General features: G+C 38.1%; 1 protein-coding gene and 1 long non-coding RNA gene across 13 annotated transcripts in view; one reads left to right on the forward strand and one right to left on the reverse strand.

The window, feature by feature from the left end:
• LOC109560248 (uncharacterized) overlaps positions 1-27,399 on the forward strand; it is a 125,202-nt gene that overhangs the window by 15,698 nt on the left and 82,105 nt on the right. For all 12 annotated transcript variants that reach the window (XR_011567072.1, XR_011567073.1, XR_011567076.1 and 9 more), the window contains exon 2: positions 15,357-15,499. This is a non-coding gene — a long non-coding RNA (uncharacterized lncRNA). The remainder of the gene's footprint in view (positions 1-15,356; positions 15,500-27,399) is intronic.
• The window catches only part of ENPEP (glutamyl aminopeptidase), a 79,250-nt gene continuing 70,338 nt past the window's right edge, over positions 18,488-27,399 (reverse strand). Inside the window, exons 18-20 of the mRNA XM_019962307.2 lie at positions 27,248-27,388; positions 20,317-20,395; positions 18,488-19,287 (exon numbers count right to left, since the gene is read on the reverse strand). Of these exons, the coding sequence (XP_019817866.2) occupies positions 19,141-19,287; positions 20,317-20,395; positions 27,248-27,388 (367 nt within the window). The 3' untranslated portion in view covers positions 18,488-19,140. The remainder of the gene's footprint in view (positions 19,288-20,316; positions 20,396-27,247; positions 27,389-27,399) is intronic.

Genomic DNA, 27,399 nt, shown 5'->3' on the forward strand with positions numbered 1-27,399 from the left:
TCCAGCTTGTGCTTCTTCCAAGGTAAATTGGAAGTGGTCAAATAGGAGATGGCAAGAGTGAACATCAAACATTTTAGGAATCAGTGAACTAAAATGGACTGGAATGGGTGAATTTAACTCAGATGACCATTATATTTACAACTGTGGGCAAGAATCCCTTAGAAGAAATGGAGTAGCCATCATAGTCAGCAAAAGAGTGGGATGCATTCTCAAAAACGACAGAATGATCTCTGTTCGTTTTCAAGGCAAACCATTCAATATCATGGTAATCCAAGTCTATGCCCCGACCAGTAATGCTGAAGAAGCTGAAGTTAAATGGTTCTGTCAGGCGAGTGTATGCTCCTCGGTTCTGTCTCATCACAACAAAGATTTGGAATGATGGACATTAAAGCCCTCGACACATCAAAGCTCTCAGGTCTTGGACAAACCGTGTTATAGCTCTTAGACAAATCAGTGTTACAGCTCTATTTTATTTAGAAGATAGCAAGAGAATCCATCCTTGAAGCGTGAGGGCATGCCAACCCAAAGACGCAAAGAGGAGAGTGGAGGAGTGTGCCAGCATGCGGGAGAGAGAGAGCCCTTTGGCTCTTCTTTTTATGTTTTTCCCTCCTCCTGGGCCTGCCCTATGTAAATTGGGCTAGCCAGGAGTACTGTTTCTTCTACCTGAAGTCCTCACTCTGGTCCTCGGACCTTCCTTTGGCCTTCCTTTGTTCTATTTTTGTGGGCTTTTCCCTTGTCTTTTAGCCACCGCCATTTTGGACTCCTTTTTCCTATTCTACCTACCTAACAGTTCTAAGAAGACCTGCAAGACCTTCTAGAACTAACACCCCCAAAAGATGCCCTTTTCAATATAGGGGACTGAAATGCAAGAGTGGGAAGTCAAGAGATACCTGGAGTAATAGGCAAAATTGGGCTTGAAGTACAAAATGAAGCAGGGCACAGGCTAATGGAGTTTTGCCAATAGAGTGCACTGATCATAGTAAACACCCTCTTTCAACAACATAAGAGATGACTCTACACATGGGCATCACTAGATGGTCAGTACTGAAATCAGATTGATTATATTTTTTGCAGCCAAAGATGGAGAAGCTCTATATAGTCAGCAAAAACAAGACTGGGAGCTGACTGTGGCTCAGATCATGAACTCCTTATTGCCAAATTCAGATTGAAATTGAAGAAAGTAGGGAAAACCACTAGACCATTCAGCTTTGATCTAAATCAAATCCCTTATGATTATACAGTGGAAGTGGCAAGCAGATTCAAGGGACTAGATCTGATAGAGTGCCTGAAGAACTATGGACCGAGGTTCACGACATTGTACAGGAGGCAGTGATCAACACCATCCCCAAGAAAAAGAAATGCAAAAAGGCAAAATGGTTGTCTGAGGAGTCCTTACAGATAGCTGAGAAAAGAAGAGAAGTGAAAGGCAAAGCAGAAAAGGAAAGATATACCCATTTTAATGCAGAGTTCCAAAGAAGAGCAAGGAGAGATAAGAAAGCCTTCCTCAATGACCAATGCAAAGAAATAGAGGAAAACCATAGAATGGGAAAGACTAGAGCTCTCTTCAAGAAAATTGGAGATACCAACGGAACATTTCATGCAAAGATGGGCACAATAAAGGACAGAAAAGGTATGGACCTAACAGAAGCAGAAGATATTAAGAAGAGGTGGCAAGAATACACAGAAGTAAAGTGAAGTGAAGTTGCTCAGTCATGTCTCTTTGCAACCCCATGCACTGTGGCCTACAAGGCTCCTCTGTCCATGGAATTTTCCAGGCAAGAGTACTGGAGTGGATTCCCATTTCCTTCTCCAGGGGATCTTCCTGGCCCAGGGATTGAACCTGGGTCTCCCACATTGCAGGCAGACGCTTTACTATGTGAGCCACCAGGGAAGCCAGAAAAACTATATAAAAAAGATCTTCATTGCCTGGATAACCATGATGGTGTTATCACTCACCTTGAGCCAGACATCCTGGAATGCAAAGTCAAGTGGGCCTTAGGAAGCATCACTAGGAACAAAGCTAGTGGAGGTGATGGGATTCCAGTTGAGCTAATTCAAATCCTAAAAGATGATGCTGTAAAAGTGCTACACTCAATATGCCAGCAAATTTGGAAAACAGCAGTGGCCACAGGACTGGAAAAGGTCAGTTTTCATTCCAATCCCAAAGAAGGGCAATGCCAAAGAATGTTCAAATTACTGCACAACTGCACTCATCTCACATGCTAGCAAAGTAATGCTCAAAGTTCTCCATGCCAGGCTTCAACAGTACGTGAACCAAGAACTTCCAGATGTTTAAGCTGGATTTTAAAAAGGCAGAGGAGCCACAGATCAAATTGCCAACCTCTGCTGGGCCATCAGAAAAGCAAGAGAATTTGAGAAAAACATGTATTTCTGCTTTACTGACTATGCCAAGCCTTTGACTTTGTGGATCACAACAAACTGTGGAGAATTCTTAAAGATATGGCAATACAAGACCACCTTATCTGGCTCCTGAGAAATCTGTATACAGGTCAAGAAGCAACAGTTAGAACTGGACATGGAACAACAGACTGGTTCCAAATTGGGAAAGGAATACGTCAAGGCTGTATATTGTCACCCTGCTCATTTAACTTGTATGCAGAGTACATCATGCCAAATGCTAGGCTGGATGAAGCACAAGCTGGAGTCAAGCTTGCCAGGAGAAATATAAATAACCTCAGATATGTAGATGACACCACCCTTTTGGCAGAAAGTGAAGAGGAACTAAAGAGCCTCTTGATGAAAGTGAAAGAGGAGAATTGAAAAGTTGGCTTAAAACTCTACATTCAAAAAACTAAGATCATGGCATCCAGTCCCATCACTTCATGGCAAATAGATAGGGAAACAATGGAAATAGTGAGAGACTTTAATTTTGGGGGCTCTAAAATCACTGCAGATGGTGACTGCAGCCATTAAATTAAAAGATGCCTGCTCCTTGGGAAAAAAGCTATGACCAACCTAGACAGCATATTAAAAAGCAGACACATTACTTTACCAACAAAGGTCCATCTATTCAAAGCTGTGGTTTTTCCAGTAGTCATGAATGGATGTGAGAGCTGGACTATAAAGAAAGCTGAGCACTGAAGAATTGATGCTTTTGAACTGTGGTGTTGGAGAAGACTCTCCAAAGTCCCTTGAACTGCAAGCAGATAAAACCAGTCCATCCTAAAGGAAATCAGTCCTGAATATTCATTGGGAGGACTGATGCTGAAGCTGAAGCTCCAATACTTTGGCCACCTGATGCAAAGAACTGACTGACTGGAAAAGACCCTGATGCTGGAAAGATTGAAAGTGGGAGGAGAAGGGGATGACAGAGGCTGAGATGGTTGGATGTCATCATCGACTCGATGGACATGAGTTTGAGTAAGCTCCGGGAGTTGGTGATGGACAGAGAAGCCTGGCATGCTGCAGTCCATGGGGTCACAGAATCTGATACAACTGAGCAGCTGAACTTAACTGATTGACAGTGTATGGATGAAAAAGACTGCAAGTTAACAAATAATGCACAGCTAAAACTATGGCCATATCTGTAAGTTGTATATGAAATCAAGTGCCCACCTTGGGTCTTGTATACTTAAACCTTATTCCTTTTGTTTCAAAATAAAGACTCTCCTTTCCCATTATCAACAAGATATGTGAAAATAAAAACATCCACATGAGAAAATCTAAGCCTGGCAGGTAGAACCAGAATTTAGGATAGATTCTGAGGCAGTGTTACATGAAAATGAATTTGGTGAATGAATTTAGATTACATTCCAGTGATCTCTAGGACACTGTATAGCTGTTGTTCAGTTGCTAAGTCATGTCTGACTCTTTGAGACCCCGTGACTGCAGCACGCCAGGCTTCCCTGTCCTTCACTATCTCTCAGAGTCTACTCAAACTCACATCCATTGAGTCGATGATGCCATCCAACCACCTCCTCCCCTGTCATCCCCTTCTCCTCCTGCCTTCAATCTTTCCCAGCATCAGGGTCTTTTCCAATGAGTTGGCTCTTCACATCATGTGGCCAAAGTATTGGAGTGTCAGTATCAGTCCTTCTAAGGAATATTCAGGGTTGATTTCCTTTTGGGCTGATTGGTTTGATCTTCTTGCTCTCCAAGGGACTCTCAAGAGTCTTCTCCAGCACCACAGTTCAAAAGCATCAATTCTTCAGTGCTCACCCTCTTTACTGTCCAGCTTTCACATCCATACATGACCTCTGGAAAAACCATAGCTTTGACTATATGGATCTTTGTCAGCAAAGTGATGTCTCTACTTTTTAACATTATGTCTAGGTTTGTCATAGCTTTTCTTCCAAAGAGCAAGTGTCTTTTAATTTCATTGGTGCAGTCACCATCCACTGACTTCTCTGAAAGTTGTAGATCCTGTGTTACTCTGTGCTATTCTCAAGTTATGACTGCACATTTAATTTAAATGTTTAAGCTAAACTTTCATAATTTATGGACAGTCATTGACTAATCATTGCTGGATCCAGAGTATAGCTTATTGCTTTATATTTAAAATTTTAAAAAAAAGCACAGCCTTTTCAGATCAGATCAGATCAGATCAATCGCTGAGTCGTGTCAGACTCTTTGCGACCCCATGAATTGCAGCATGCCAGGCCTCCCTGTCCATCACCAACTCCCGGAGTTCACTCAGACTCACGCCCATCGAGTCAGTGATGCCATCCAGCCATCTCATCCTCTGTCGTCCCCTTCTCCTCCTGCCCCCAATCCCTCCCAGCATCAGTCTTTTCCAATGAGTCAACTCTTCGCATGAGGTGGCCAAAGTTACTTACCCCAAATTATGCATGTGTTAGTTTACCTGGAATTTTGTCTAAAATTTTTTATAGCTTCCTTCTTGATAAAATTCAAATTTAGACTTTTCTGAAAAATCAGATCATTGAATCTCCTTGTCATCATATTGTGGATAAATCTTTAGGAATAGTATACATTTCTTTTATCATTTATTGATTCTTATACCTAGACTTTTAATTTCTTGGATAGGAATCATTTACATCACTCAGGGATAAGCATTGTTGTAAATTTGACATCAGTTCAATTCAGTCACTCAGTTGTGTCCGACTTTTTGTGACCCCATGAATTGCAGCACGCCAGGCCACTCACATCCATCTAGTTGCTGATGCCATCCAACCATTTCATTCTCTGTCGTCCCCTTCTCCTCCTGCCCCCAATCCCTCCCAGCATCAGAGTCTTTTCCATTGAGTCAGCTCTTCACATGAGGTGGCCAAAGTACTGGAGTTTCAGCTTGAGCATCATTTCTTCCAAAGAACACCCAGGACTGATCTCCTTCAGAATGGACTCGTTGGATCTCCTTGCAGTCCAAGGGAGTCTCAAGAGTCTTCTCCAACACCACAGTTCAAAAGCATCAATTCTTCGGTGCTCAGCCTTCTTCACAGTCCAACTCTCACATCCACACATGACTACTGGAAAAACCATAGCCTTGACTAGACGAACCTTTGTTGGCAAAGTAATGTCTCTGCTTTTGAATATGCTATCTAGGTTGGTCATAACTTTCCTTCCAAGGAGTAAGCGTCTTTTAATTTCATGGCTGCAGTCACCATCTGCAGTGATTTTGGAGCCCCCCCAAAATAAAATCTGACACTGTTTCCACTGTTTCCCCATGTATTTCCCATGAAGTGATAGGACCAGATGACATGATCTTCGTTTTCTGAATATTGAGCTTTAAGCCAACTTTTTCACTCTCCACTTTCACTTTCATCAAGAGGCTTTTTAGTTCCTCTTCACTTTCTGCCATAAGGGTGGTGTCATCTGCATATCTGAGGTTATTGATATTTCTCCCAGCAATCTTGATTCCAGCTTGTGCTTCTTCCAGCCCAGCATTTCTCATGATGTACTCTGCATATAAGTTAAATAAACAGGGTGACAATATACAGCCTTGACGTACTCCTTTTCCTATTTGGAACCAGTTTGTTGTTCCATGTCCAGTTCTAACTGTTGCTTCCTGACCTGCATATAGATTTATCAAGAGGCAGGTCAGGTGGTCTGGTATTCCCATCTCTTTCAGAATTTTCCACAGTTTGTTGTGATCCACACAGTCAAATGTTTTGGCATGGTCAATAAAGCAGAAATAGATGTTTTTCTGGAACTCTCTTGCTTTTTCCATGATCCAGCAGAGTTGTTGGCAATTTAATCTCTGGTTCCTCTGCCTTTTCTAAAACCAGCTTGAACATCGGGAAGTTCACGGTTCATGTACTGCTGAAGCCTGGCTTGAAGAATTTTGAGCATCACTTTACTAGCGTGTGAGATGAGTGCAATTGTGCAGTAGTTTGAGCATTCTTTGGCATTGCCTTTCTTTGGGATTGGAATGAAAACTGACTGTTTCCAGTCCTGTGGCCACTGCTGAGTTTTCCAAATTTGCTGGCATATTGAGTGCAACATTTTCATAGCATCACCTTTCAGGATTTGAAATAGCTCAACTGGAATTCCATCACCTCCACTAACTTTGTAGTGATGCTTTCTAAGGCCCACTTGACTTCACATTCCAGGATATCTGGCTCTAGGTGAGTGATCACACCATCGTGATTATCTTGGTCATGAAGATCTTTTTGGTACAGTTCTTCTGTGTATTCTTGCCACCTCTTCTTAATATCTTCTGCTTCTGTTAGGTCCATGCCATTTCTGTCCTTTATTGAGCCCATCTTTGCATGAAATGTTCCCTTGGTATCTCCAATTTGCTTGAAGAGATCTCTAGTCTTTCCCATTCTGTTGTTTTCCTCTATTTCTTTGCACTGATCGCTGAGGAAGGCTTTCTTATCTCTTCTTGCTATTTCTTCGAACTCTGCATACAGATGCTTATATCTTTCCTTTTTTCCTTTGCTTTTCGCTTCTCTTCTTTTCTCAGCTATTTGTAAGGCCTCCCCAGACAGCCATTTTGCTTTTTTGCATTTCTTTTCCACGGGGATGGTCTTGATCCCTGTCTCCTCTACAATGTCACGAACCTCCGTCCGTAGTTCGTCAGGCACTCTATCAGATCTAGTCCCTTAAATCTATTTCTCACTTCCACTGTATAATCATAAGGGATTTGATTTAGGTCATAGCTGAATGGTCTAGTGGTTTTCCCTACTTTCTTCAATTTAAGTCTGAATTTGGCAATAAGGAGTTCATGATCTGAGCCACAGTCAGTCAGCTCCTGGTCTTGTTTTTGCTGACTGTATAGAGCTTCTCCATTTTTGGCTGCAAAGAATACAAACAGTCTGATTTCAATGTTGACCATCTGGTGATGTCCATGTGTAAAGTCTTCTCTTGTGTTGTTGGAAGAGGATGTTTGCTATGACCAGTGTGTTCTCTTGGGAAAACTCTATTAGCCTTTGCCCTGCTTCATTCCATATTCCAAGGCCAAATTTGCCTGTTACTCCAGGTGTTTCTTGACTTCCTACTTTTGCATTCCAGTCCCCTATAATGAAAAGGACATCTTTTTTGGGTGTTAGTTCTAAAAGGTCTTGTAGGTCTTCATATAACCGTTCAGCTTCTTCAGCATTACTGGTTGGGGCGTAGACTTGGATTGCTTCATATTCTTATGAAGTTGAGATGCAGCTGTCTGAATACACTTACACTTCAAATGTAGAACAAAGGTAAGATTTCCCCAAATCAGTAATTTTGCAACTAGTTAACATACTGGCTAACTATTAAGGTACCAAAATTACTGGATGTAGAACATGGCTCCAATTGTTTTAGCCTGTAAAAGATGTAACGAGAGAATTGCTAAGCCCCCTCCTCAGCCATCTTCCAATGGGGGCGGGGGGGGGGGCGGGGAACCTCTTGATACAGAATTATAAAATCTATAACTTTAATTAATATAGCTTTGCAATCAACACTTCAAGATAAATTGAAGATGTATTTCAATTTGAAGGAAATTTGACATTTCCCTCAGTTCATTTGACTGTTCAAGTAGCAAGAGAGGAAATCTGTACTCCAACTCACTACTATTTTGATAAAACATCAAAACTTTGATAAAACATCAAAACATTGAAAGTAGTATTTTTGAGAGGTTATCTGAAGAGTATATAGTCCATTTCATTTGTCTAGAAGTCTTAAAGTTTAACTTTGGATTAAGTCATATCAGTTAGCTGTATATTTGGACACTATTATCTTGGCTTTTTGTAGAATTGTTTTGAGAATTGATTTTTGAATTTAGCAAGTCCTGACCTCAGGAAGCAGTTTATGAGGAATAGTGGGGATGAAAGCCCAGTTAGAATGGGCTCAAGGAAGAAATTTTAGATGAGCCTAGACAACTCTGTTTTGTTTTGTTTTTGTCTTTTATTCTTATAAAATCTTGAACATAAATGAATACCTCTTAAGTATTTATCTAAAAGGTATCCCTAATAGTGGAATTGCTAGGTCTGATGGCATACACATTTAAAATCGGATAGTTTCTGCTAAATTCTTTAAACAAGCATGGATTACTCTTATGAGAAGTTTCAGTGAGTAGAAGGAGAGATCAGGAAAGAAAAATAGGGTTAAGAGACTGGGGGGTGGAATATTTTAATTTTGGGGGAAATAATAGCATGGTTCTCTGCTGATGCAAAGAATGTAGTAGATAAGGAAACACTGATAGTGTAAGAGAGAGAACACAGATTTATTTACTAGTACCATGCTTTGAGAAGTTGAACAAAGATGAGACCTAACACACTGGCCCTAACTAGGAGCTTAGCCATAATGGAAGAGAAGGTAGAGCATATGGGAATGAATGCTGGTATCCTATTCTAGTCTAAGGGAGCATCATAATTTGTTTAACAATCTTAGAAACTGCCATAGGTTCTTCACTTTCAGAGCTCTGCAGTGAAAATCCTTTCATCCTGTATATCATGCAAGTATTTTTTTTTTTTCATGCAAGTATTTTTATACAGCGTCTAAAGGATAAACCTCTAGAAATTGTATTGCTGGCTCAAAGGAAAAGCATATTTAAAATTATAAAATATGTTACCAAATTCCCATTTAAAACACTGTTCCAATCCACACTGCTACCACCATTGGTGAGAGGTCTATTTTCGAACCATCCCTTCATCAACAGTGAATTTTCAGTCTCTTTAGTTTTGGTTGATCTGGTAGGCAAAAAAAAAAGTTTTGATTTTGTATATTTGGAGATATTCCTTCTCTTTTTTTCAATTTCTAGGTGACTTTTAAAAACATCTTATTGAAACATACACATACCATTAAATTCACCCATTTAAAGTGTACAGTTATGATTTTCAAGGTTCATATGTGTTATGTATTAGAAGCATTCCTCTTCTGTAATATTTCCTTACAGGTATATACCATCTTTTAAAAATTCATTCATAATTTGATTTGTTTCATTTGATTATTATGAATAATGTTACTATAAACATTTGCATACAACTTTTTGTGTGGATATTTGTTTTCATTTTTCTTGGGTATATATCTTGAAGTAAAATTGCTGGGTTTATAGTAACTCTAATATTTTGAAGAACTACCAAACTGTTTTCCAAAGCAGCTGCAGCATTTTAAATTCCTACTAGCAATGTATGAAGGTTCCAATTTCTTCATATCCTTGTCAACAGTTGTTATTGTCTATCTTTTTTATTATTGCCATCCTAGTGGGTGTGAGGTGGTATCTCACTGTGGTTTTAATGTGCATTTCACTAGTGGTTTATAATGTTGAGCATGTTTTCATGTACTTATTGGATATATGTCTATCTTTAGAGAAGTAGTTATGCAAATCTTTTGCCCATTTTTAATTGGGTAATCTTTTTATTGTGGAGTTGTAAGAGTTCTTTATATATTCTGCATTTTTGGTTTATTCATTCGTTAAATTGTGTTTGCCTGTTTGAGGCCCCATGAACTGCAGCATGCCAGGCTTCCCTGTCCTTCACTATCTCCCAGAGTTTGCTCAAACTCATGTCCGTTGAGTTGGTGAGGCCATCAACCATCTTATCCTCTGTTGCCCGCTTCCTCTCCTGCCCTCAATCTTTCTCAGCATCAGGGTCTTTTCCAAAGAGTCAGCTCTTTGCATCAGGTGGCCAAATTATTGGAGCATCAGTATCAGCATCAGTCATTCCAGTGAATATTCAGGGTGATTTCCTTTAGGATTGACTGGTTTGAGCTCCTTGCTGTCTGAGGGACAGCAAGTCTTCTCCAGCACCACAATGCAAAAGCATCAATTCTTTGGTGCTCAGCCTTTTTTATGGTCCAACTCTCATATCCGTACATGACTACTGGAAAAACCATAGCTTTGAGTATATGGACCTTTGTTGGCAAAGTGATGCCTCTGCTTTTTAGTATGTTGTTTAGGTTTGTCAAAGGAGCAAGTGTCTTTTAGTTTCATTGCTGCAATCACCAGTGCACAGTGATTTTGGAGACCAAGAAAATAAAATCTGTCACTGTTTCCATTGTTTCCCCATCTATTTGCCCCATCCAGTGATGGGACTGGATGCCATGATCTTAGTTTTTTGAATGTTGAGTTTTAAACCAGCTTTTTTACTCTCCTCTTTCACCATCATGAGGCTGTTTAGCTACTCTGTGCCATTAGGGTAGTGTCATCTGCATATCTGAGGTCATTGATATTTCTCCTGGCAATTTTGATTCCAGCTTATGAGCCATCCAGCCTGGCATTTCTCATTATGTACTCTACATGGAAGTAGAATAAGCAATGTGACAATATACGGCTTTGGTGTACGCCTTTCCCAATTTTGAACCAACCCATTGTTCTATGTCTGGTTGTCACTGTTGCTTCTTGACCTGCATATGGATTTCTGGGGACAGGTAAGTGGATCTGAAATTCCCATCTCTAAAAATTTTCCAGAGTTTGTTGTGATCTACATAGTCAAAGGCTTTAGTGTAGTCAATAAAACAGTAGTGTTTTTTTTTTTTTTTATTCCCTTGTTTTTTCTGTGATCCAGCAGATATTGGCAATTTGATCTCTGGTTCCTCTGCCTTTTCTAAATTCAGCTTGAACATCTGGAAGTTCTCAGTTGATGCTGCAGCCTAGCTTGAAGGATTTGAGCATAATCTTGCTAGCATGTGAAATGAGTGCAATTGTACAGTATTATGAACATTCTTTGGTGTTGCCTTTCTTTGGGATTGGAATGAAAACTGACCTTTTCCAGTCCTGTGGCCACTGCTCAGTTTTCCAAATTTGTTGGTATATTGAGTGCAACCCTTTAAAGCATCATCTTTTTTTTAAAATTTAAATCCATTTATTTCAATTGGAGACTAATTACTTTACAATATTGTATTGGTTTTGCCATACATCAACATGCAGTTCTAATGAGGTGGATGCAACTGAAGCCTATTATACAGCATCATCTTTTAAGATTTGAAATAGCTAGGCTGGAATTCCACCACCTCCACTCATAGTAACGCTTCCTAAGGCCTGCTTGACTTCACACTCCAGGATGTTTGGCTCTAAGTCAGTGACCACACCATCATGGTTATCCAGATCATTAAGACCTTTTATGTGTAATTCTTTTGTGCATTCTCGCCACGTCTTAACCTCTTCTGCTTGTGTTAGGTCCTTGCTGTTTTGTCCTTTATTGTGCCCATCTTTGCATGAAATGTTCCCTTGGTATCTCCAATTTTCTTGAAGAGATCTCTGCTGCTGCTGCTCAATCGCTTCCGTCGTGTCCAACTCTGTGCGACCCCATAGACAGCAGCCCACCAGGCTCCCCCATTCCTGGAATTCTCCAGGCAAGAACACGGAGTGGGTTGCCATTTCCTTCTCCAATGCATGAAAGTGGAAAGTGAAAGTGAAGTCGCTCAGTCGTGTCCGACTCTTCGCGACCCCATGGACTGTAGCCCACCAGGCTCCTCCGTCCATGGGATTTTCCAGGCAAGAGTACTGGAGTGGGGTGCCATTGCCTTCTCCGAAGAGATCTCTAGTTTTTCCCATTCTATTGTATCCCTCTATTTCTTTGCACTGTTCACTTAAGAAGGCTTTCTTATCTCTCCTTGCTATTCTCTGGAACTCTGCATTCAGTTGGATATCTTTCCCTTACTCCTTTGCCTTCTGCTTCTCTTTTCTCAGCTATTTGTAAGGCTTCCTCAGATAACCACTTTGTCTTCTTGCATTTCTTTTTCTTGGGGATGGTTTTGGTCACCACCTCCTATATAATTTACAAACCTCTGTCCATAATTCTTCAGGCAGTCTGCCTACCAGCTCTAATCCCTTAAATCTAATCATCTCCACTGTATAATCATAATGGATTTGATTTAGGTCATACCTGAATGGTCTAGTGGTTTTCCCTAATTTCTTCAATTTAAACCTGAATTTTGCAATAAGGAGCTGATGGTCTGAGCCACAGTCAGCTCCCGGTCTTGTTTTTGCTGACTGTATAGAGGTTCTCTATTTTCAGCTGCAAAGAATATAATCAATCTAACTTCAGTATAAACCACCTGGTGATGTCCATGTGTAGAGTTATTTCTTGTGTTGTTGTAAGAGGGACTTTGCTGTGACCAGTATGTTCTCTTGGCAAAACTTGTTAGCCTTTGCCCTTTTCCATTTTGTACTCCAAGGCCAAACTTGCCTTTTACTCCAGGTATCTCTTGTCTTCCTACTTTTGCATTCCAATCCCCTATGATGAAAAGGACATCATTTTTTGGTGTTAGTTCTAGAATGTGTTGTAGATTTTCATAGACCTGTTCAATTTCAGCTTCTTTGGCGTTAGTGGTTGGGACATAGACTTAGGTTACTGTGACTTCCCTTGGAAATTAACTGAGATCATTCTGTCATTTGTGAGATTGAACCTAAGTACTGCATTTCAGACTCTTTTGTTGATTATGAGGGCTGCTCCGTTTCTTCTAAGTGATTCTCACCCACGGTAGTAGATGTAATGGTCTTCTGAATTAAATTCACCCATTCGCATTCATTTTAATTCACTGATTCCTAAAATGTTGATGTTCACTCTTGCCATCTGCTTGACCATGTCCAATTTACTTTGATTCCAGGACCTAACATTCCAGGTTCTTATGCAGTATTGTTTTTCATACCAGTCCCTAATTAGGATTTTTGATTTACAAATATTTTCTTTGGTACTGTGGTTTGTCTTATAACTCTCTTGACTGTATCATTTGCAGCAATAAAGTCTTTGATTTTGATATAGACTAATTTATCTATTGTTTTCTTTTGTTGTTTATGTTTTTGGTATCATGACTAAGAAATCATTGCCTAATCCAAGATCACAAAGATTTACTTGCATGTTTTTTGTTTTGTTTTGTTCTTTTGTAGTTTTAGCTTTTAGGTTTATGATGTATTTTGAGTTAATTTTTGTGTTTGATGTAAGAAAGTGTTCCAACTTCATTTTATTTGCGTGTGGATATCCAGTTATCCTAGCACCATTTATTGAAAAGAGTCTTTATACATTATTATTGTCTTGTGAAGAATCAAGTGACCATATATGTAAGTATTTATTTCTGGACTCTCAATTCTATTCCATTGACCTATATGTCTCTCCTTATGGCAGTATCATATTCTATTGATTATTGTAGTTGAGTAGTAAGTTTTAAATTTGAGATATGTGAGTTCTACAACCTGTTCTTACTTTGAAGATTCTTCTGTTTATTCTGTGTTCATTTCAATATCAATTTTATGATCAGGTTTTCAGTTTCTGCAAAAAAGCAAGGTGACATTTTTAGGGATTATGTTGAATCTGTAGATTTGGGGAGTATTGCCATTTTCACAATATTATGTCTTCCAATCTATGAACCTGAGATGTCCTTCCATGTATTTAGATCTTTAATTTTTTTAAACAATATTTCCTAGTTTTAAGTCTACAAGTCTTGGACTTCTTTTGTTAAATTTGTTGCTTAGTATTTTATCCTTTTAGATGGTCTTGGAATGTAACTAATTTTATTTTCTTATTTTTCATTGCTAGTGTATTGAAATGCAATTAATTTGTGTCCTGCAACTTTGCTGAATTCATTTAGGTAATCGTCTATGTGTGTATGCATATATTCTTTAGGATAGTCTATGTGCAAGATCATGTCCTCTGATAATAAAGATCATTTTCTTTTTTCTAATTTGGATATCTTTAAAAAAATAATTTTAAAATTTTATTTATTTTTGGCTGTGCTGGGTCTTCATTGCTGCATGGACTTTTCTTTAGTTGCAGTGAGCAGGGGCTAGTCTCTAGTTGTGGCGAGCAGGCTTCTCATTGCCGTGGCTTCTCTTGGTGAGAAGCATGGGTTCTAGTACTCACGGGCTTCAGTAGTTGCAGCTGCCGAGTTCTAGAGCACAGGCTCAGTAGTTGTGGCCTTCTGGCTTCGTTGCTCCATGGCATGTGAGATCTTCCTGAATCAGGGAGGGAACTCGTGATTCCTGCAGTGAGCCACCAGGGAAGCCCTGGATGTCTTTTATTTCCTTTCCTTTCCTAATTTCCTTTGCAAGAGTTCCACTCCAGTGTTAAGTTGCAAGCAAGCACATCCTTGTCTTGTTACTGATCTAAGGGCAAAGCATTCAGTCTTTCACCTGTATGTGTGATGTTAGCTGTTGGTGTTTCATAGATGCTGTTTTCAGGTTGAAGAAGTTCCCTTCTATTCCTAACTTGTTGAAGGTTTTATCATGAAAGGGTTCTGGATTTTTTCAAATGTTTCTTCTGCACCATGGGATTGATCATGTGGGTTTTGTCCTTATTCCATCAATATAGTACATCACATTGATTGATTTTCGTATGTCAAAACAATCTTACATTCTTGGATAAATTCCACTTGGCACTTGTCCATGGTCTTTAATCATTTTTCTTTGTTGCCAGATTTGGTTTGTTAGTAAAAGTATTTTGTTGAGAGTCTTTGTGCATATATTAAAAAAGGATATTGATCTGTAGTTTGGGGGATTTTTTTCTTGTGATGTCTTTGCCTGGTTTTGGTATCATTGTGTTAATGACCTCGTAGAATTGAGAAGTGTTCCCTCCTTTTCTATTTTTTGCAAGTTTGTGAAGGATTGGTGCTAATTTTTCTTTAAATATTTGGTAAAATTCCTGAACGAAGCCATCTGGTCCTGGGCTTTTCTTTGTGGCAAGTTTTTGTTTTTAACGACTAAATCAATCTCTTTAGTTGTTATAGGTCTGTTTAGATTGTCTGTTTCTTCTTGAGTCAGTTTGATAGTTTGTGTTTTTCTAGGAATTCTTTCATTTAATCTAAGTTATCTGACTTGTTGGTGTATGGCTATGCATAGAGTTCTCTTTAATTCTTCTTATCTCTGTAAATTTGATAGTGATGCCTCCTCTTTCATTCCTAATTTCAGTAATTTAAGTTTTCTCACTTTGTTCTTGATCATACTAGCTAAAGGTTTGTCTGTGTTTTTTTTTTTTTGTTCTTTTCAAAGAACTGATTTTTGGTTTTATTGTTTTCCTCCTGAAATTCAGGCAAACAGAACAGCCTCTATCTGGAACATTGCTGGATCTAGTGGCAGAAGAAAAATGGAGAATGTGGCAAACCATGTGCTGACTCTGCACATTTCAGCCTGAGATTGACACACATCAATTTCATCAATATTTGACCAGCCAAAGTAAGTCACATACCTATGTTGAACTATCTCACAATGGGGTAAGATAATGGAATCTCTTCAGGGATTTCTACTTTAATATGTGGGTATGTATGTTGATTCTGGTGATAAACTAGGTTCAAGTCATGCCTCATGCCAGACACTAACTTTTTGGCCTTGGGCAAGTTGTGTGACTTCTCTGTCTGTTTCTCCATCTGTAAAATGGGGATATTAACAGTACCAACCTCATGGGTTTTTGTAAAGTTCAAATATAGAAATTGATGTATGTGGAGTACTTGTGTTTAGAATAGGGCTTGGTATTGGAAAGGAACTTGTTATTATTGTTACTGTCACTATTATTTAGCAGTTTTGGAAGTTTCATTGGTTATTCTACTCTTCTTCCTCTGTTCCCTGCTTATTCTCCCTTTGAGAATTACCATTTGAGATTTCTCTTCCCACCTTGTATTTATCTATTTTTGGAATAACACTTTATCTACATGAAGGGTAAACTGTAGGAGTAACATTGCCTTCAACCTAGCTGTATATCTCTGCTCCCCAGAACTTCCCTGCTTGCTACTTATATGTCCTAGTTTATTATATAAGCTCCTAGTTTACACTTGTGTGGGTGCACAGCAGTGATCTGCAATATAGGAATAAACTGCCTAGAAGGAGGCAATAATTATTACTGGCCCTGCTTCTTGCTACATGACTTTGCTGATCATTTCTTCCTGTTAATTCTTTAAAGTTGATGGTTTATTGTGGTTTAATTTTGGATACAACATACTAAAATTTTTCCCTGTAAAAATCATGACAAAATCAAAAAAGCACAGTAGCAAACTCTTCTTGGCATAGATCTATCTATTGGTTATCAGCCTTTAAAAACCAGACATTGTTTGTGAAGGGCCTGATTGGCTACTGGAGTTATAATGAAGTGTGCACAGTTCTTTTTCATATGGGGTAAATAGAACTAAACAATTCATTCTCAGTTTTAATGCTTAGAGTGGAATGAGGCAGAATGACTTATAGGCAAGTTGGGAATCTGTTTCATGTACCATCTCCTTCAAATTTTTTAAAGAATTTATTGCATAAAGCAGAAGGATAAAACATCCCACTTCCTTATTTATCCACTTGGAACAATACATAGACTTCAAGTGCTGGTTTTGATTGTGGTCAATTTGAAGTTAGGGTGTTAATCCCCATGAGGATAGTGGGATTTTTTTGTTGTTGTTCCTGATGATTTATGATGTTAATGTGGTTTTCTTCTGAAGTAATTTAAAACAATAATTTAAAAGTTTTAGCCTGAAAATATCGTCTTTTTTTGTCTTCCCCCTCCTCCCCCCAGTCTACATTTGACTTTGAAAGTTTAACTATGTGGATTGAGAAGTAAAAATTAAGAGACAGCAATAGGAAAGTTTACAAAGTTTGAGAGTCCTTGATTAGGGAATATTTTTTATGTAAAGTCAAAGCTAGGGTTTTGATTGTTTCCGTATGTTTCAATTATCATCAAACCAATCTTAAATTATACTTCTGAAGGTTCCAAATAAATTTAGATTTTCTAGATATAGCAGATTGGAACATACTAATTTACTACCTTTTCTGTCTATTGGACTTGTGTTGTAGATCTACTAGGCATCAAGTGCCATGTTAAACATGTTCTTGCCACCAGCTCCTACAAAATTGATGTCTTTAGTCAAATCACGAATATAAATTTGATCAGTGCTATTCTGTATGCTCAACATTCAGAAAACGAAGATCATGGCATCCGGTCCCACCATTTCATGGGAAATACATGGGGAAACAGTGGAAACAGTGTCAGACTTTATTTTTCTGGGCTCCAAAATCACTGCAGATGGTGACTGCAGCCATGAAATTAAAAGACACTTACTCCTTGGAAGGAAAGTTATGACCAACCTAGATAGCATATTCAAAAGCAGAGACATTACTTTGCCAACAAAGGTTCGTCTAGTCAAGGCTATGGTTTTTCCTGTGGTCATGTGAGAGTTGGACTGTGAAGAAGGCTGAGCACCGAAGAATTGATGCTTTTGAACTGTGATGTTGGAGAAGACTCTTGAGAGTCCCTTGGACTGCAAGGAGATCCAACCAGTCCATTCTGAAGGAGATCAGCCCTGGGATTTCTTTGGAAGGAATGATGCTCAAGCTGAAACTCCAGTACTTTGGCCACCTCATGAGAAGAGTTGACTCATTGGAAAAGACTCTGATGCTGGGAGGGACTGGGGGCAAGAGGAGAAGGGGACAACAGAGGATGAGATGGCTGGATGGCATCACTGACTTGATGGACGTGGGTCTGAGTGAACTCTGGGAGTTGGTGATGGACAGGAAGGCCTGGCGTGCTGCGATTCATGGGGTCACAGAGTCAGACACGACTGAGCGACTGATCTAATCTGATCTGATCTGATTCTGTATGAATTGGTGATGGACAAGGAGGCCTGGAGTGTTCCTGTCCATGGGGTTGCAAAGAGTCGGACACGACTGAGCGACTGAAGTGAACTGAACTGATTCTGTATGGATTAGGATATAAGGGTTTACACATTAAAGTTATATCTAAGAAGATATATCCTCAGATATGCAGAGTCATGTTGGAAACATCCATGGGTTTCCTTATATTCACACTTAAGGATTGCTAGGTAAGATCAAAGCTAAGTTCTAATTCCATTTAGTTTTATGGAATGATCACCCTTCTCTGTTTCCTAATAAGTTTCCAATTATTTAGCCCTTTTCCTCTAAAATCCATGTAGGATTTAAGCAGTATCTTCCCCTTAATTTCATAGCTTATTTGAAGGAACTTTGTAGGGAATGGAGCAGGATGACAAAAAACTAAGCATGAAAAAGACTTGGTTCTTGAATCTTATTGCCTCCTGCTAAAGTATTTGACATGCTGAGATTCATGAGGTTGCAAAGAGCCGGACACGACTGAGCGACAGAACTGAACTGAAAGTATTTGGGGAGTGCTACAGTCATTATTCAAGAGTAAAGGAACACTGGAAAACAATGCATTTTTTCAAGGTAATCATTCAGATTTATTTTAAAAAGGAGAGGAAAATTCTTTTGTTGATTTTATAACAAAGGTAAGAGTCAGGTATTTCTTTGGTTAATTCATGCAATCCTTGAGTAAAATTTAACCCCAGGTTACTTTGATAGGATTTAAAAGAGTAAAACATATGTGAATACAATGATGTTAGATCTGTGTAATTCTGAATAATAAAATAAAGATTAAGATGGTAATATTGGTCCCTCAGTACTGGTATTTAAACTTTAAAAATCATTCAAGACAGAAGATTAAGTGGTGCTTCTTTGGTACTAAAAATATAAAGCTAAGACCAAATTGTTCTATTTTCACAGATTTAGGATACAAAGAATGATATTTAAAGACCTTAAAATGGCTATTAAATTATCTTCAGTTTGTAAAGAATCTCCTATGAAGTATGCTTAGAAGAAATCCCTGAGTACATTAACTACTCCATTAGTATCTTCCTTCATAAACAAAATGGGACAATTTAAAAGCTTTGCAAGACATATAAACACAGTACTTGGTGAAAGCAGTATCTATATATAAAACTCCCTCCATAGTGCTTGTAAATTAGGCCACCAAATATTTAACAGAGAAACAATAGAGTCACAAAATTAAAATATGATATTTGGACACATTAACCATTCAAATCAAGAAACCAGTTTCTTATGGTGTCCCTGTTTTGTTTTAGCCACTCGATATTGTTTTTCACTGTTTCCAGTACTTGCTCCCTAGGTTTCTGTCCCGCTCCAGCTTCAGGATATCTTTCGAAAAAGCTCTTGATCTATAAAAGAGAAAGCAATAATTAAGAAAGTAATTTTAAGCCCACGTATTCTTCAGGGATTTTATTTACATTCTGGGTTTGTTTCCTTCTTCGCTGGAAATTCAGTATCACTGAACAACATTAAGATACATCTTCTGATGCATCATTCAGATTGAGCCCATCTCTCAGATTGGTAGTCATTACCCATGGCTTTGGATGCCTGGCAGCATGTGCCGCAAAAGAGGCCCTGCTGTACTGGGGAAGGAGAGCAGCACAGTGGTGGCTGGCATGCTCTCTTTACTTTTGCAAGTTTCTCAGTTTTCTGCACGTTCTCCCAAGGTGTTTCCTGGGAAGTCTGTACTGTGGAATGATGGCTTTATTAGCCTTTTGTTCCAAGAGTCTGGAGTGTTTTATATACTTTCAGTTCACTCACTGAGGGCTCATCAAAAAATCTCTATTAAATTTGGTTTGTTTTCCCTCTTCCCTCCAAAACCCTCTCCCAAACTTAACCATAGTAGTATCTGCTATTTACAAAAATAAGAATTATTTTGTTTTACAGAAGGATGTAACATTCCAATATCTTAAACAGATACTGAAAATTCGTACAATCTCTGTCTAACGTTAATGAACATGCCCTTACCCCTCCACCCCACAGGAATTGAGGTATCCGAAATCTGAAAGATTTGGGCTTAGTTTTGAAATTCCAAAACTATGAGTTCTGAAAGGAATCAAATCTTGACCAGCTTATCCCAGGATTACACTTACCTGGAAAGGGGAGATGGACTGCTCATGGCTTGCTGAACTGTATGGTCTCAAGGACTATGAGCCTAAGCCTCCCCAGGCTTCACCTTTCTCAACTTTTAAACTTTATCTCTTGGTTATTTGGAATTTTTTTAGTTTAGAAAAAAATAGATGTACATTTAATTATATATAAGAATTATTACTTTTTCCCAGTCTTCTGGGATCTGAATAGAGAAAATATCATTTCTACTTGAAAAAAAATTAATTCTGTCCCTTCTCTGACAAGTATAGAGGAATTTATCTTCCTACCTGCCAGAGTTGTAGTTCAGTGTTGAATGGCTCTGCTATAGTGACAATCCGGCCAAGGTTTCTGTTATTGAGTGTATACCTGAAGAGAAATTTAGGGAAGGAAAAGGCTACATAAGTTCTCAGAACTTTAAATCTTTCCTCTAGATGCAGACATGTCCTTTTTATTTTGAGAGTTTTTTTAAAGTAATTTTCAAAGTACAGTAAGTATAAAACAGTAAGTAAACATATTTAATTTAAAATAATTCTATTTAGGAGAAATTCGCAGCAACTTCTTCACTTTTTTTTTTTGTAGACAGATCCACACCACTTTCCCAGAAATGGTAGGCTGGTTGTTATATTCCCCAAATCTGTTCTCCTTTTTCCTACACACATGAGAACCGTAGTCAGATTACTTGTCTCAGCCTTCCTCCTAGCTAGGTGCAAAAAGGTGATCCAGTTCTCATCAATGGAACATAAACAGAAGTGGTAGGTGCAACTTCCATCTTCTTGTTAGGGAAGTAAAGGAAGATTGCTTGCCTTCGATCTTCTTTTTTTCCTTCCCCTTCTTCCAGATTTCAACTACACAGCATAAGGCCTTAGGCTTCATGGAGCACAACCACCTTAACACCTTGGAATGCTCACTTCAGGAGACCGATCCAAATGAGAAATAATTTCTTATGTCTTTTAAGCTGCTGTATTTCTGTGTTTCTGTTACAGCAGAATAGCTCTGTCACCTTTATCTTAACTAATAATCGATGTGTCTTCCTACAGATACAGAAATTTGAATATAGGCTATTTATTCTGCTTCCATAAAGCTTTATTGGCTACTTGCATATTTGGCATTATGATCTGTATCAGCCTGCTAAGCAAAGACATTTGAAGCTAAGTGCAAAGATAGCACTTTAGCGATTATATTCTATTCCTATACCTTTTGCATTTTTCTCTCTTAAAAAGTAAGAATCACAAGTATCCTTACAAACCAAAATGCAAATGACAGTGATACAGGTAAAATTTCATCCCAGTTAATCACAGTGTAAAAAAAACAATCACAAGAATTATCTATAAACCTTGAATGTTTGGAATGTTGGGAAAGGATAAAGGCAATATATCAACATATAAAGAATTAAACAGGAGGAGAAATTTTACATTTAAAAAGTATCACACAAAAAGCAGAAATCATGAAGATAAAAACTAATAGTTTGTCACATACACATTAAAAAATTTATGTGAAAGGAAGCCTGCCATAAAATTAAAAGTAAAAATTTATTATTTTGTTGTTAAAAGAGCAAATATTTTGACTATATTAAAGAGCCCTTTCAGATTGGTGAAAGTCACTCAGTCGTGTCTGACTCTTTGTGATCCCATGGACTATACAGTCCATGGAATTCTCCAGGCCAGAATACTGGAGTGGGTAGTCATTCCCTTCTCCAGGGGCTCTTCCCAACCCAGGGATCAAACCCAGGTCTCCCTCATTGCAGGTGGATTCTTTACCAACTGAGGCATGAGGGAAGCCCTTTCAGATTGGTAATAGGGAGAAATATGCCAACATGAAATTAGCAAAGGAATGAATCATCAGTTTGCAAAAGAAATGTAAAGAGAAAATGTACCCAATGGAAATAGATGAAATGTTCTAATGATTATCCACAATTTTGGTATCCTAGGTCCAGTGATCACTCTTATCACAGACACCACTGAATTTAAATCCATTATGTCTTTTGTCTTTATTTTCTTAGAAGTCTAAGGCAAACAATTTCCCTTTACTTATGCTTTTGAACTGTGGTGTTGGAGAAGACTCTTGAGAGTCCCTTGGACTGCAAGGAGATCCAACCAGTCCATTCTGAAGGAGATCAGCCCTGGGATTTCTTTGGAAGGAATGATGCTAAAAGCTGAAACTCCAGTACTTTGGCCACCTTATGCAAAGAGTTGACTCATTGGAAAAGACTCTGATGCTGGGAGGGATTGGGGGCAGGAGGAGAAGGGGACGACAGAGGATGAGAAGGCTGGATGGCATCACTGACTCGATGGACTTGAGTCTGAGTGAACTCCAGGAGTTAGTGATGGACAGGGAGGCCTGGTGTGCTGTGATTCATGGCGTTGCAAATAGTCGAACACGACTGAGTAACTGGACTGAACTGAATATCATGAGTCATTATCCAAAATGTAAGACTCAGGCATGACACTGCACCTGTCATATATGTACCTCCTTGCCCCTGACTTGGCCTTCTAGCGTCACCCAACCTCTCAAACCCTTCACCTAGCCCTTTGGAACTACCCCTTTACAGGGAATACCACTACTCATTTGGAGAATGTTTCTTTTCCTGTATCCTCCATAGCACCAGGTCAGAAAAGGAATTGGTGTGATCATGCTCCCTGTTATGGACTACAAACCATTATTCCTTCACTCTTTAAGACCCTCTGCTTCTTCAGGTTATTCCCCTTCATCTCATTTATGATACACTTTGGCATCTGACTCCTAGTTGTCTTTTCTACTCCAGGTTATGACTTCAAGGTCCACTTAGATGAAGATAAAACAGCTTACCTCCTTAGTTTCTTGACCTCCTGATTTCCAATGCTATTTTCTGCACTCAACTCCAGCCACCAATTTCCATCATCATACTTTGTGATCATCCATAAGTACTCTACCTCTAAAATCATTAATTTATGTATGCTCCAAGACATAATTTACCCTCATTCTTTGACTTTATCTGGATTTCTGTTCCATTGAGAGTTCTGTTCCATCCTACTTTCTTCAGGATCATCAGCTTTTCCTTTGCTTTCACTTTTTTCCTAAAATAGTTTAAATTCCATGATATACCATTTTCAATAATATTTTCACCTAAGCCCTAAGCTTCCTTATAGTTCAGTAATGTGTGTATATATGTGTATATATATACACATACACACACACACACACATACCTGAACTCACTGTTCTTCTGAAAACTTTATCTTTTCTAGAAATCTAGACATTTTATTTTTGTCACCTCACTTGCCTCCCATTATTAATCTCAGTCAGTTCAGTGGATCAGTTGTGTCCAACTCTTTTGCGACCTCATGGACTGCAGCATGCCAGGCTTCCCTGTCCATCACCAACTCCCGGAGCTTGCTCAAACTCATGTCCATCAAGTTGGTGATGCCATCCAACCATCTCATCCTCGGTTATCCCCTTTTCCTCCTGCCTTCAATCTTTCCCAGCATCAGGGTCTTTTCCAATGAGTCAGTTCTTCACATCAGGTGGCCAACGTATTGGAGTTTCAGCTTCAACATCAGTCCTTCCAATGAATATTCAGGACTGACTTCCTTTAGGATTGACTGGTTTGATTGCCTTGAAATCCAAGGGACTCTCAAGAGTCTTCACCAATGCCACAGTTCAGGAGCATCAATTCTTCAGCACTCAGATTTCCTTATGGTCCAACTCTCACATCCATACATGACCACTGGAAAAACCATAGCTTTGACTAGACAGACCTTTGTCGGCAAAACAATGTCTCTGCTTTTTATTATGCTGTCTAGGTTGGTCATAGCTTTTCTTCTAAGGAGCAAGCATCTTTTAATTTCATGGCTGCAGACACCATCTGCAGTGATTTTGGAACTCAAGAAAATAAGGTCTCTTACTGTTTCCATTGTTTCCCCATCTGTTTGCCATGAAGTGATGGGACCAGATGCCATGATCTTAGTTTTCTGAATGTTGAGCTTTAAGCCAGGATTTTCACTCTCCTCTTTCACTTTCATCAAGAGACTCTTTAGTTCCTCTTTGCTTTCTGCCATAAGGGTGGTGTCATCTGCATATCTGAGGTTATTAATATTTCTCCTGGCAATCTTGATTCCAGCCTGTGCTTCATCCAGCCCAGCATTTTGCATGATGTATTCTGCATATAAGTTGAATAAGCTTTCTAACTTCTAATCTACCTTTCTAACTTCTAATTCTAAAGGTTGTTCTCATCTTTTCATCTTTATCATTATATCCACAGTATAATCTACCAACCATCTTTTATTAGGATTACTCCAGTAGCTCTATAATTGCTTTCCTCATGTTTCCCATTTAGGCTTTACCACTAGAGCTTTCTTTGGAAAACAAAATTGATAATTTTTACTTTTTTACTTAAAACTCAGTAGTGACTTATCATTGCTGTTAGAACAAAAGTCCAAATCTTAATGTGATCCCCAAAAGCTTAGCCCTTAGCTTTCTTTTTTTCAGCCAGGAACGCTCACCTCCTGTTCATCTAATTTACTCCTGCCCATCTTTCAGAATTCAGCTCAGTCATCACTCCCTTAGGGAAGCCCTTAACCTCCAACTTCTCCTGACTTGGTCAGTTTCCCCATTACACTCTTTCAGTGCACCCAAAAACTTTTCTATCTGTAGTTATTACAGTTTTAATTATACATGTATTTATTTGATTCTTTGCTTACTATTAGGGGCTTCCCTGGTGGCTCAGATGGTAAAGGATCAGCCTGCAGTGCAGGAGACCTGGGTTTGATCCCTGGGTCGAGAAGATCCTTTGGAGAAGGGAATGGCTACCTGCTTCAGTATTCTTGCCTGGAGAATTCCATGGACAGAGGAACCTGGTGGGCTACAGTCCATGGGGTCACAAAGAGTCGAACACGACTGAATGACTAACACTTTCACTTTACTTAATATTGCTCTTCATCATTAGACTCTAAACTCCATGAAAACAGAGAACCAGATCTTTTTCTCCTTGTACACTATTGTACCTTTAGTGCCAAGCACGGAGCCTAGCACATAGTATATGCTCCATAATATTTATTGAATGAAAGAATTATTTAAAATGAGATACCAGTTTTCATGTACTCAATTAATAAGAATATTTTTAAATGATAGCACTGAGTATTGGCAAGGGTTGGAAAATAGGCCAAGTTAATAGTAAAGTTTGTTCTAGAAGACAGTTTTGCAATATTCATCAGAAAATCGAAAAATGAATCCATCCTTTAACTCAGCAGTATTGTTTCTATTATTATTTGTATCCTAAGGAAATTGTCAAGGACGTTCAAAGACAACAAATAAGTTCAGTTTCAAAGATGTTCATTAGTACATTATTTATACAGTGGAAAATTTCAAACAATTTTATTATCCAACAGATGGAGATTAGCTAAATAAACTAAGATGTATTTACATGTTGAAATATGACTGAGAATTTATATGGGTAGTTGCAGTTTTTATTCAATCTATTCATTACTAGTTTCTAAATATATTCTTTAATTTTTAGTCACAAAGAATAAAACAGAAGAGAAATGTTGTAGAAATTATAGAAAATCACTGGAAAAACCGTTAGCTGTAATAACAGACTTTCTTCAAATCTGTAAAATATCATTACAGGAACTTAATGTGATTTCCTTTTTTAAAATTTCAATTTTCTTATCATAAAATGGGTGTATATTATTTTGCAAAAAATACAGAGAAGTAAAAATAAGGATACAGAAATCACCCATAATCACACCACCTAAAAATAATCCCTTTTGTCACATAGCTGTTTTCCCTTGAGTCATTTTTCCATGGATGTTTGTTTATTTACAGAAATGGAGTGATATTAAACATATGTTTTTATAATCTGCTGTTTTTTACATTATCCTATATTGTGGATATCTTTTTATGTCTTTAAGTAGGCTTCTTTGATGTTATTTTTAATTCTCAGTCATATTTCAACATTTAATATAACTATGTTTATTCCAAGAAACTAATACCATATAGAATGTACCATTTAAGGGGAAATATGCTGTATATTTATCATATTGATTATTTTAAAAACTAAAAAAAGGATTTAATTATATCTTAAATATTTTGAAAAATAATTATATAAAAATAATATCTGATTTAATATTTGTTTAGTGGAATAAATAAAAGCAAATAATAATTTCTGAAGTGTTTTTGGAACTTTGTGGTTAAGTCTCAAACTGGAAAGGACGTTAGTGGTTGGTCATCAGCTGTCATAAAAATCATAAAGCAAAAGCTTTATAAAAAAGCAGACTATTTTAAGATGACTATAAATTATTTAGAAATAGAGGCAGTAAAACCACTCATTTTGAAGTCTGGAAAATGTTTAAGAGTTTGAAAATATTTGACTGAAGCTTATCTCATTTCTGTTTAATTTGTCTTATCCAATTTTAATGGGGAAATTATACTTTTTCAAATTAACCATAATTAATACTGGGCTTTTTTGTTTGTGTCTGACATATGGTTATTATATGATTTTATGTTTTAGGCTACTTGAAATAATATCACATGAGAATTAGATTATCAGACTATGAAGAAATATTAAAAGCCTTGGGAGAGGGTTTAGAACTAGCATTGGAAATAGTCATTAACTTATTTGTCCTGAAAAAATTAAACTTCACGTCTAATAGATTTAAGGTCAACTGTTTTTGACTTTTATGATAATACAAACCTGTTTTTTTCTATTTCTTAATTTTTTAAGAGGTATAACAATGAACTAACTTTTAAAATGAAATATGCATTATTTGAAATAAATCACATGTGTGTGCTTAGTTGCTCAGTCATGTCCAACTCTTTGCGAGTCAATGGACTGTAGCCCGCCAGGCTCCTCTGTCCATGGGATTCTCCAGGCAAGAACACTGGAGTGGGTTGCCATTCCCTTCTCCAGAGGACCTTCCCGACCCAGGGATCAAACCTGGGTCTTTTGAGCTACAGGGAAATTCCTTTAGGGGCTTCCCTGATGACTCAGATGCAATTTAGGCATGTTTGAAGATTTCAGAAATCTATTGATCAGTTGGAAACACTACTTTCCAAGAAAGGAATTATCAACTATAATAAACTAGCATATTGCTTTCCTAGAGGGAAAATACCATGATCCTTTACTTCTGATAATACGGCATTTCAGATATTATATAGATGTCAGAGAAAGCACAAAAAAGAGAAAAAAGAACTTGCAGATGGTATCAGACAAAGAGAACAACAAATCATTATCTAATCACCTCACCTGTTGACTAGATATTCCCAGTTGAGTTGTATCCAATTCCAGGCCATAGTCTTCCCATAGCTGTTGTATGAGATGTATTGAATGACTGTAAACACATCCTGCGTTTTAATAAGGTTTGAGTCCTTGAGTAAATCCAAATACCTAAAAGAAGT

Source organism: Bos indicus, chromosome 6 (genome assembly GCF_029378745.1).
Source record: "Bos indicus isolate NIAB-ARS_2022 breed Sahiwal x Tharparkar chromosome 6, NIAB-ARS_B.indTharparkar_mat_pri_1.0, whole genome shotgun sequence".
In the NCBI taxonomy this organism is placed as follows: domain Eukaryota; kingdom Metazoa; phylum Chordata; class Mammalia; order Artiodactyla; family Bovidae; genus Bos; species Bos indicus.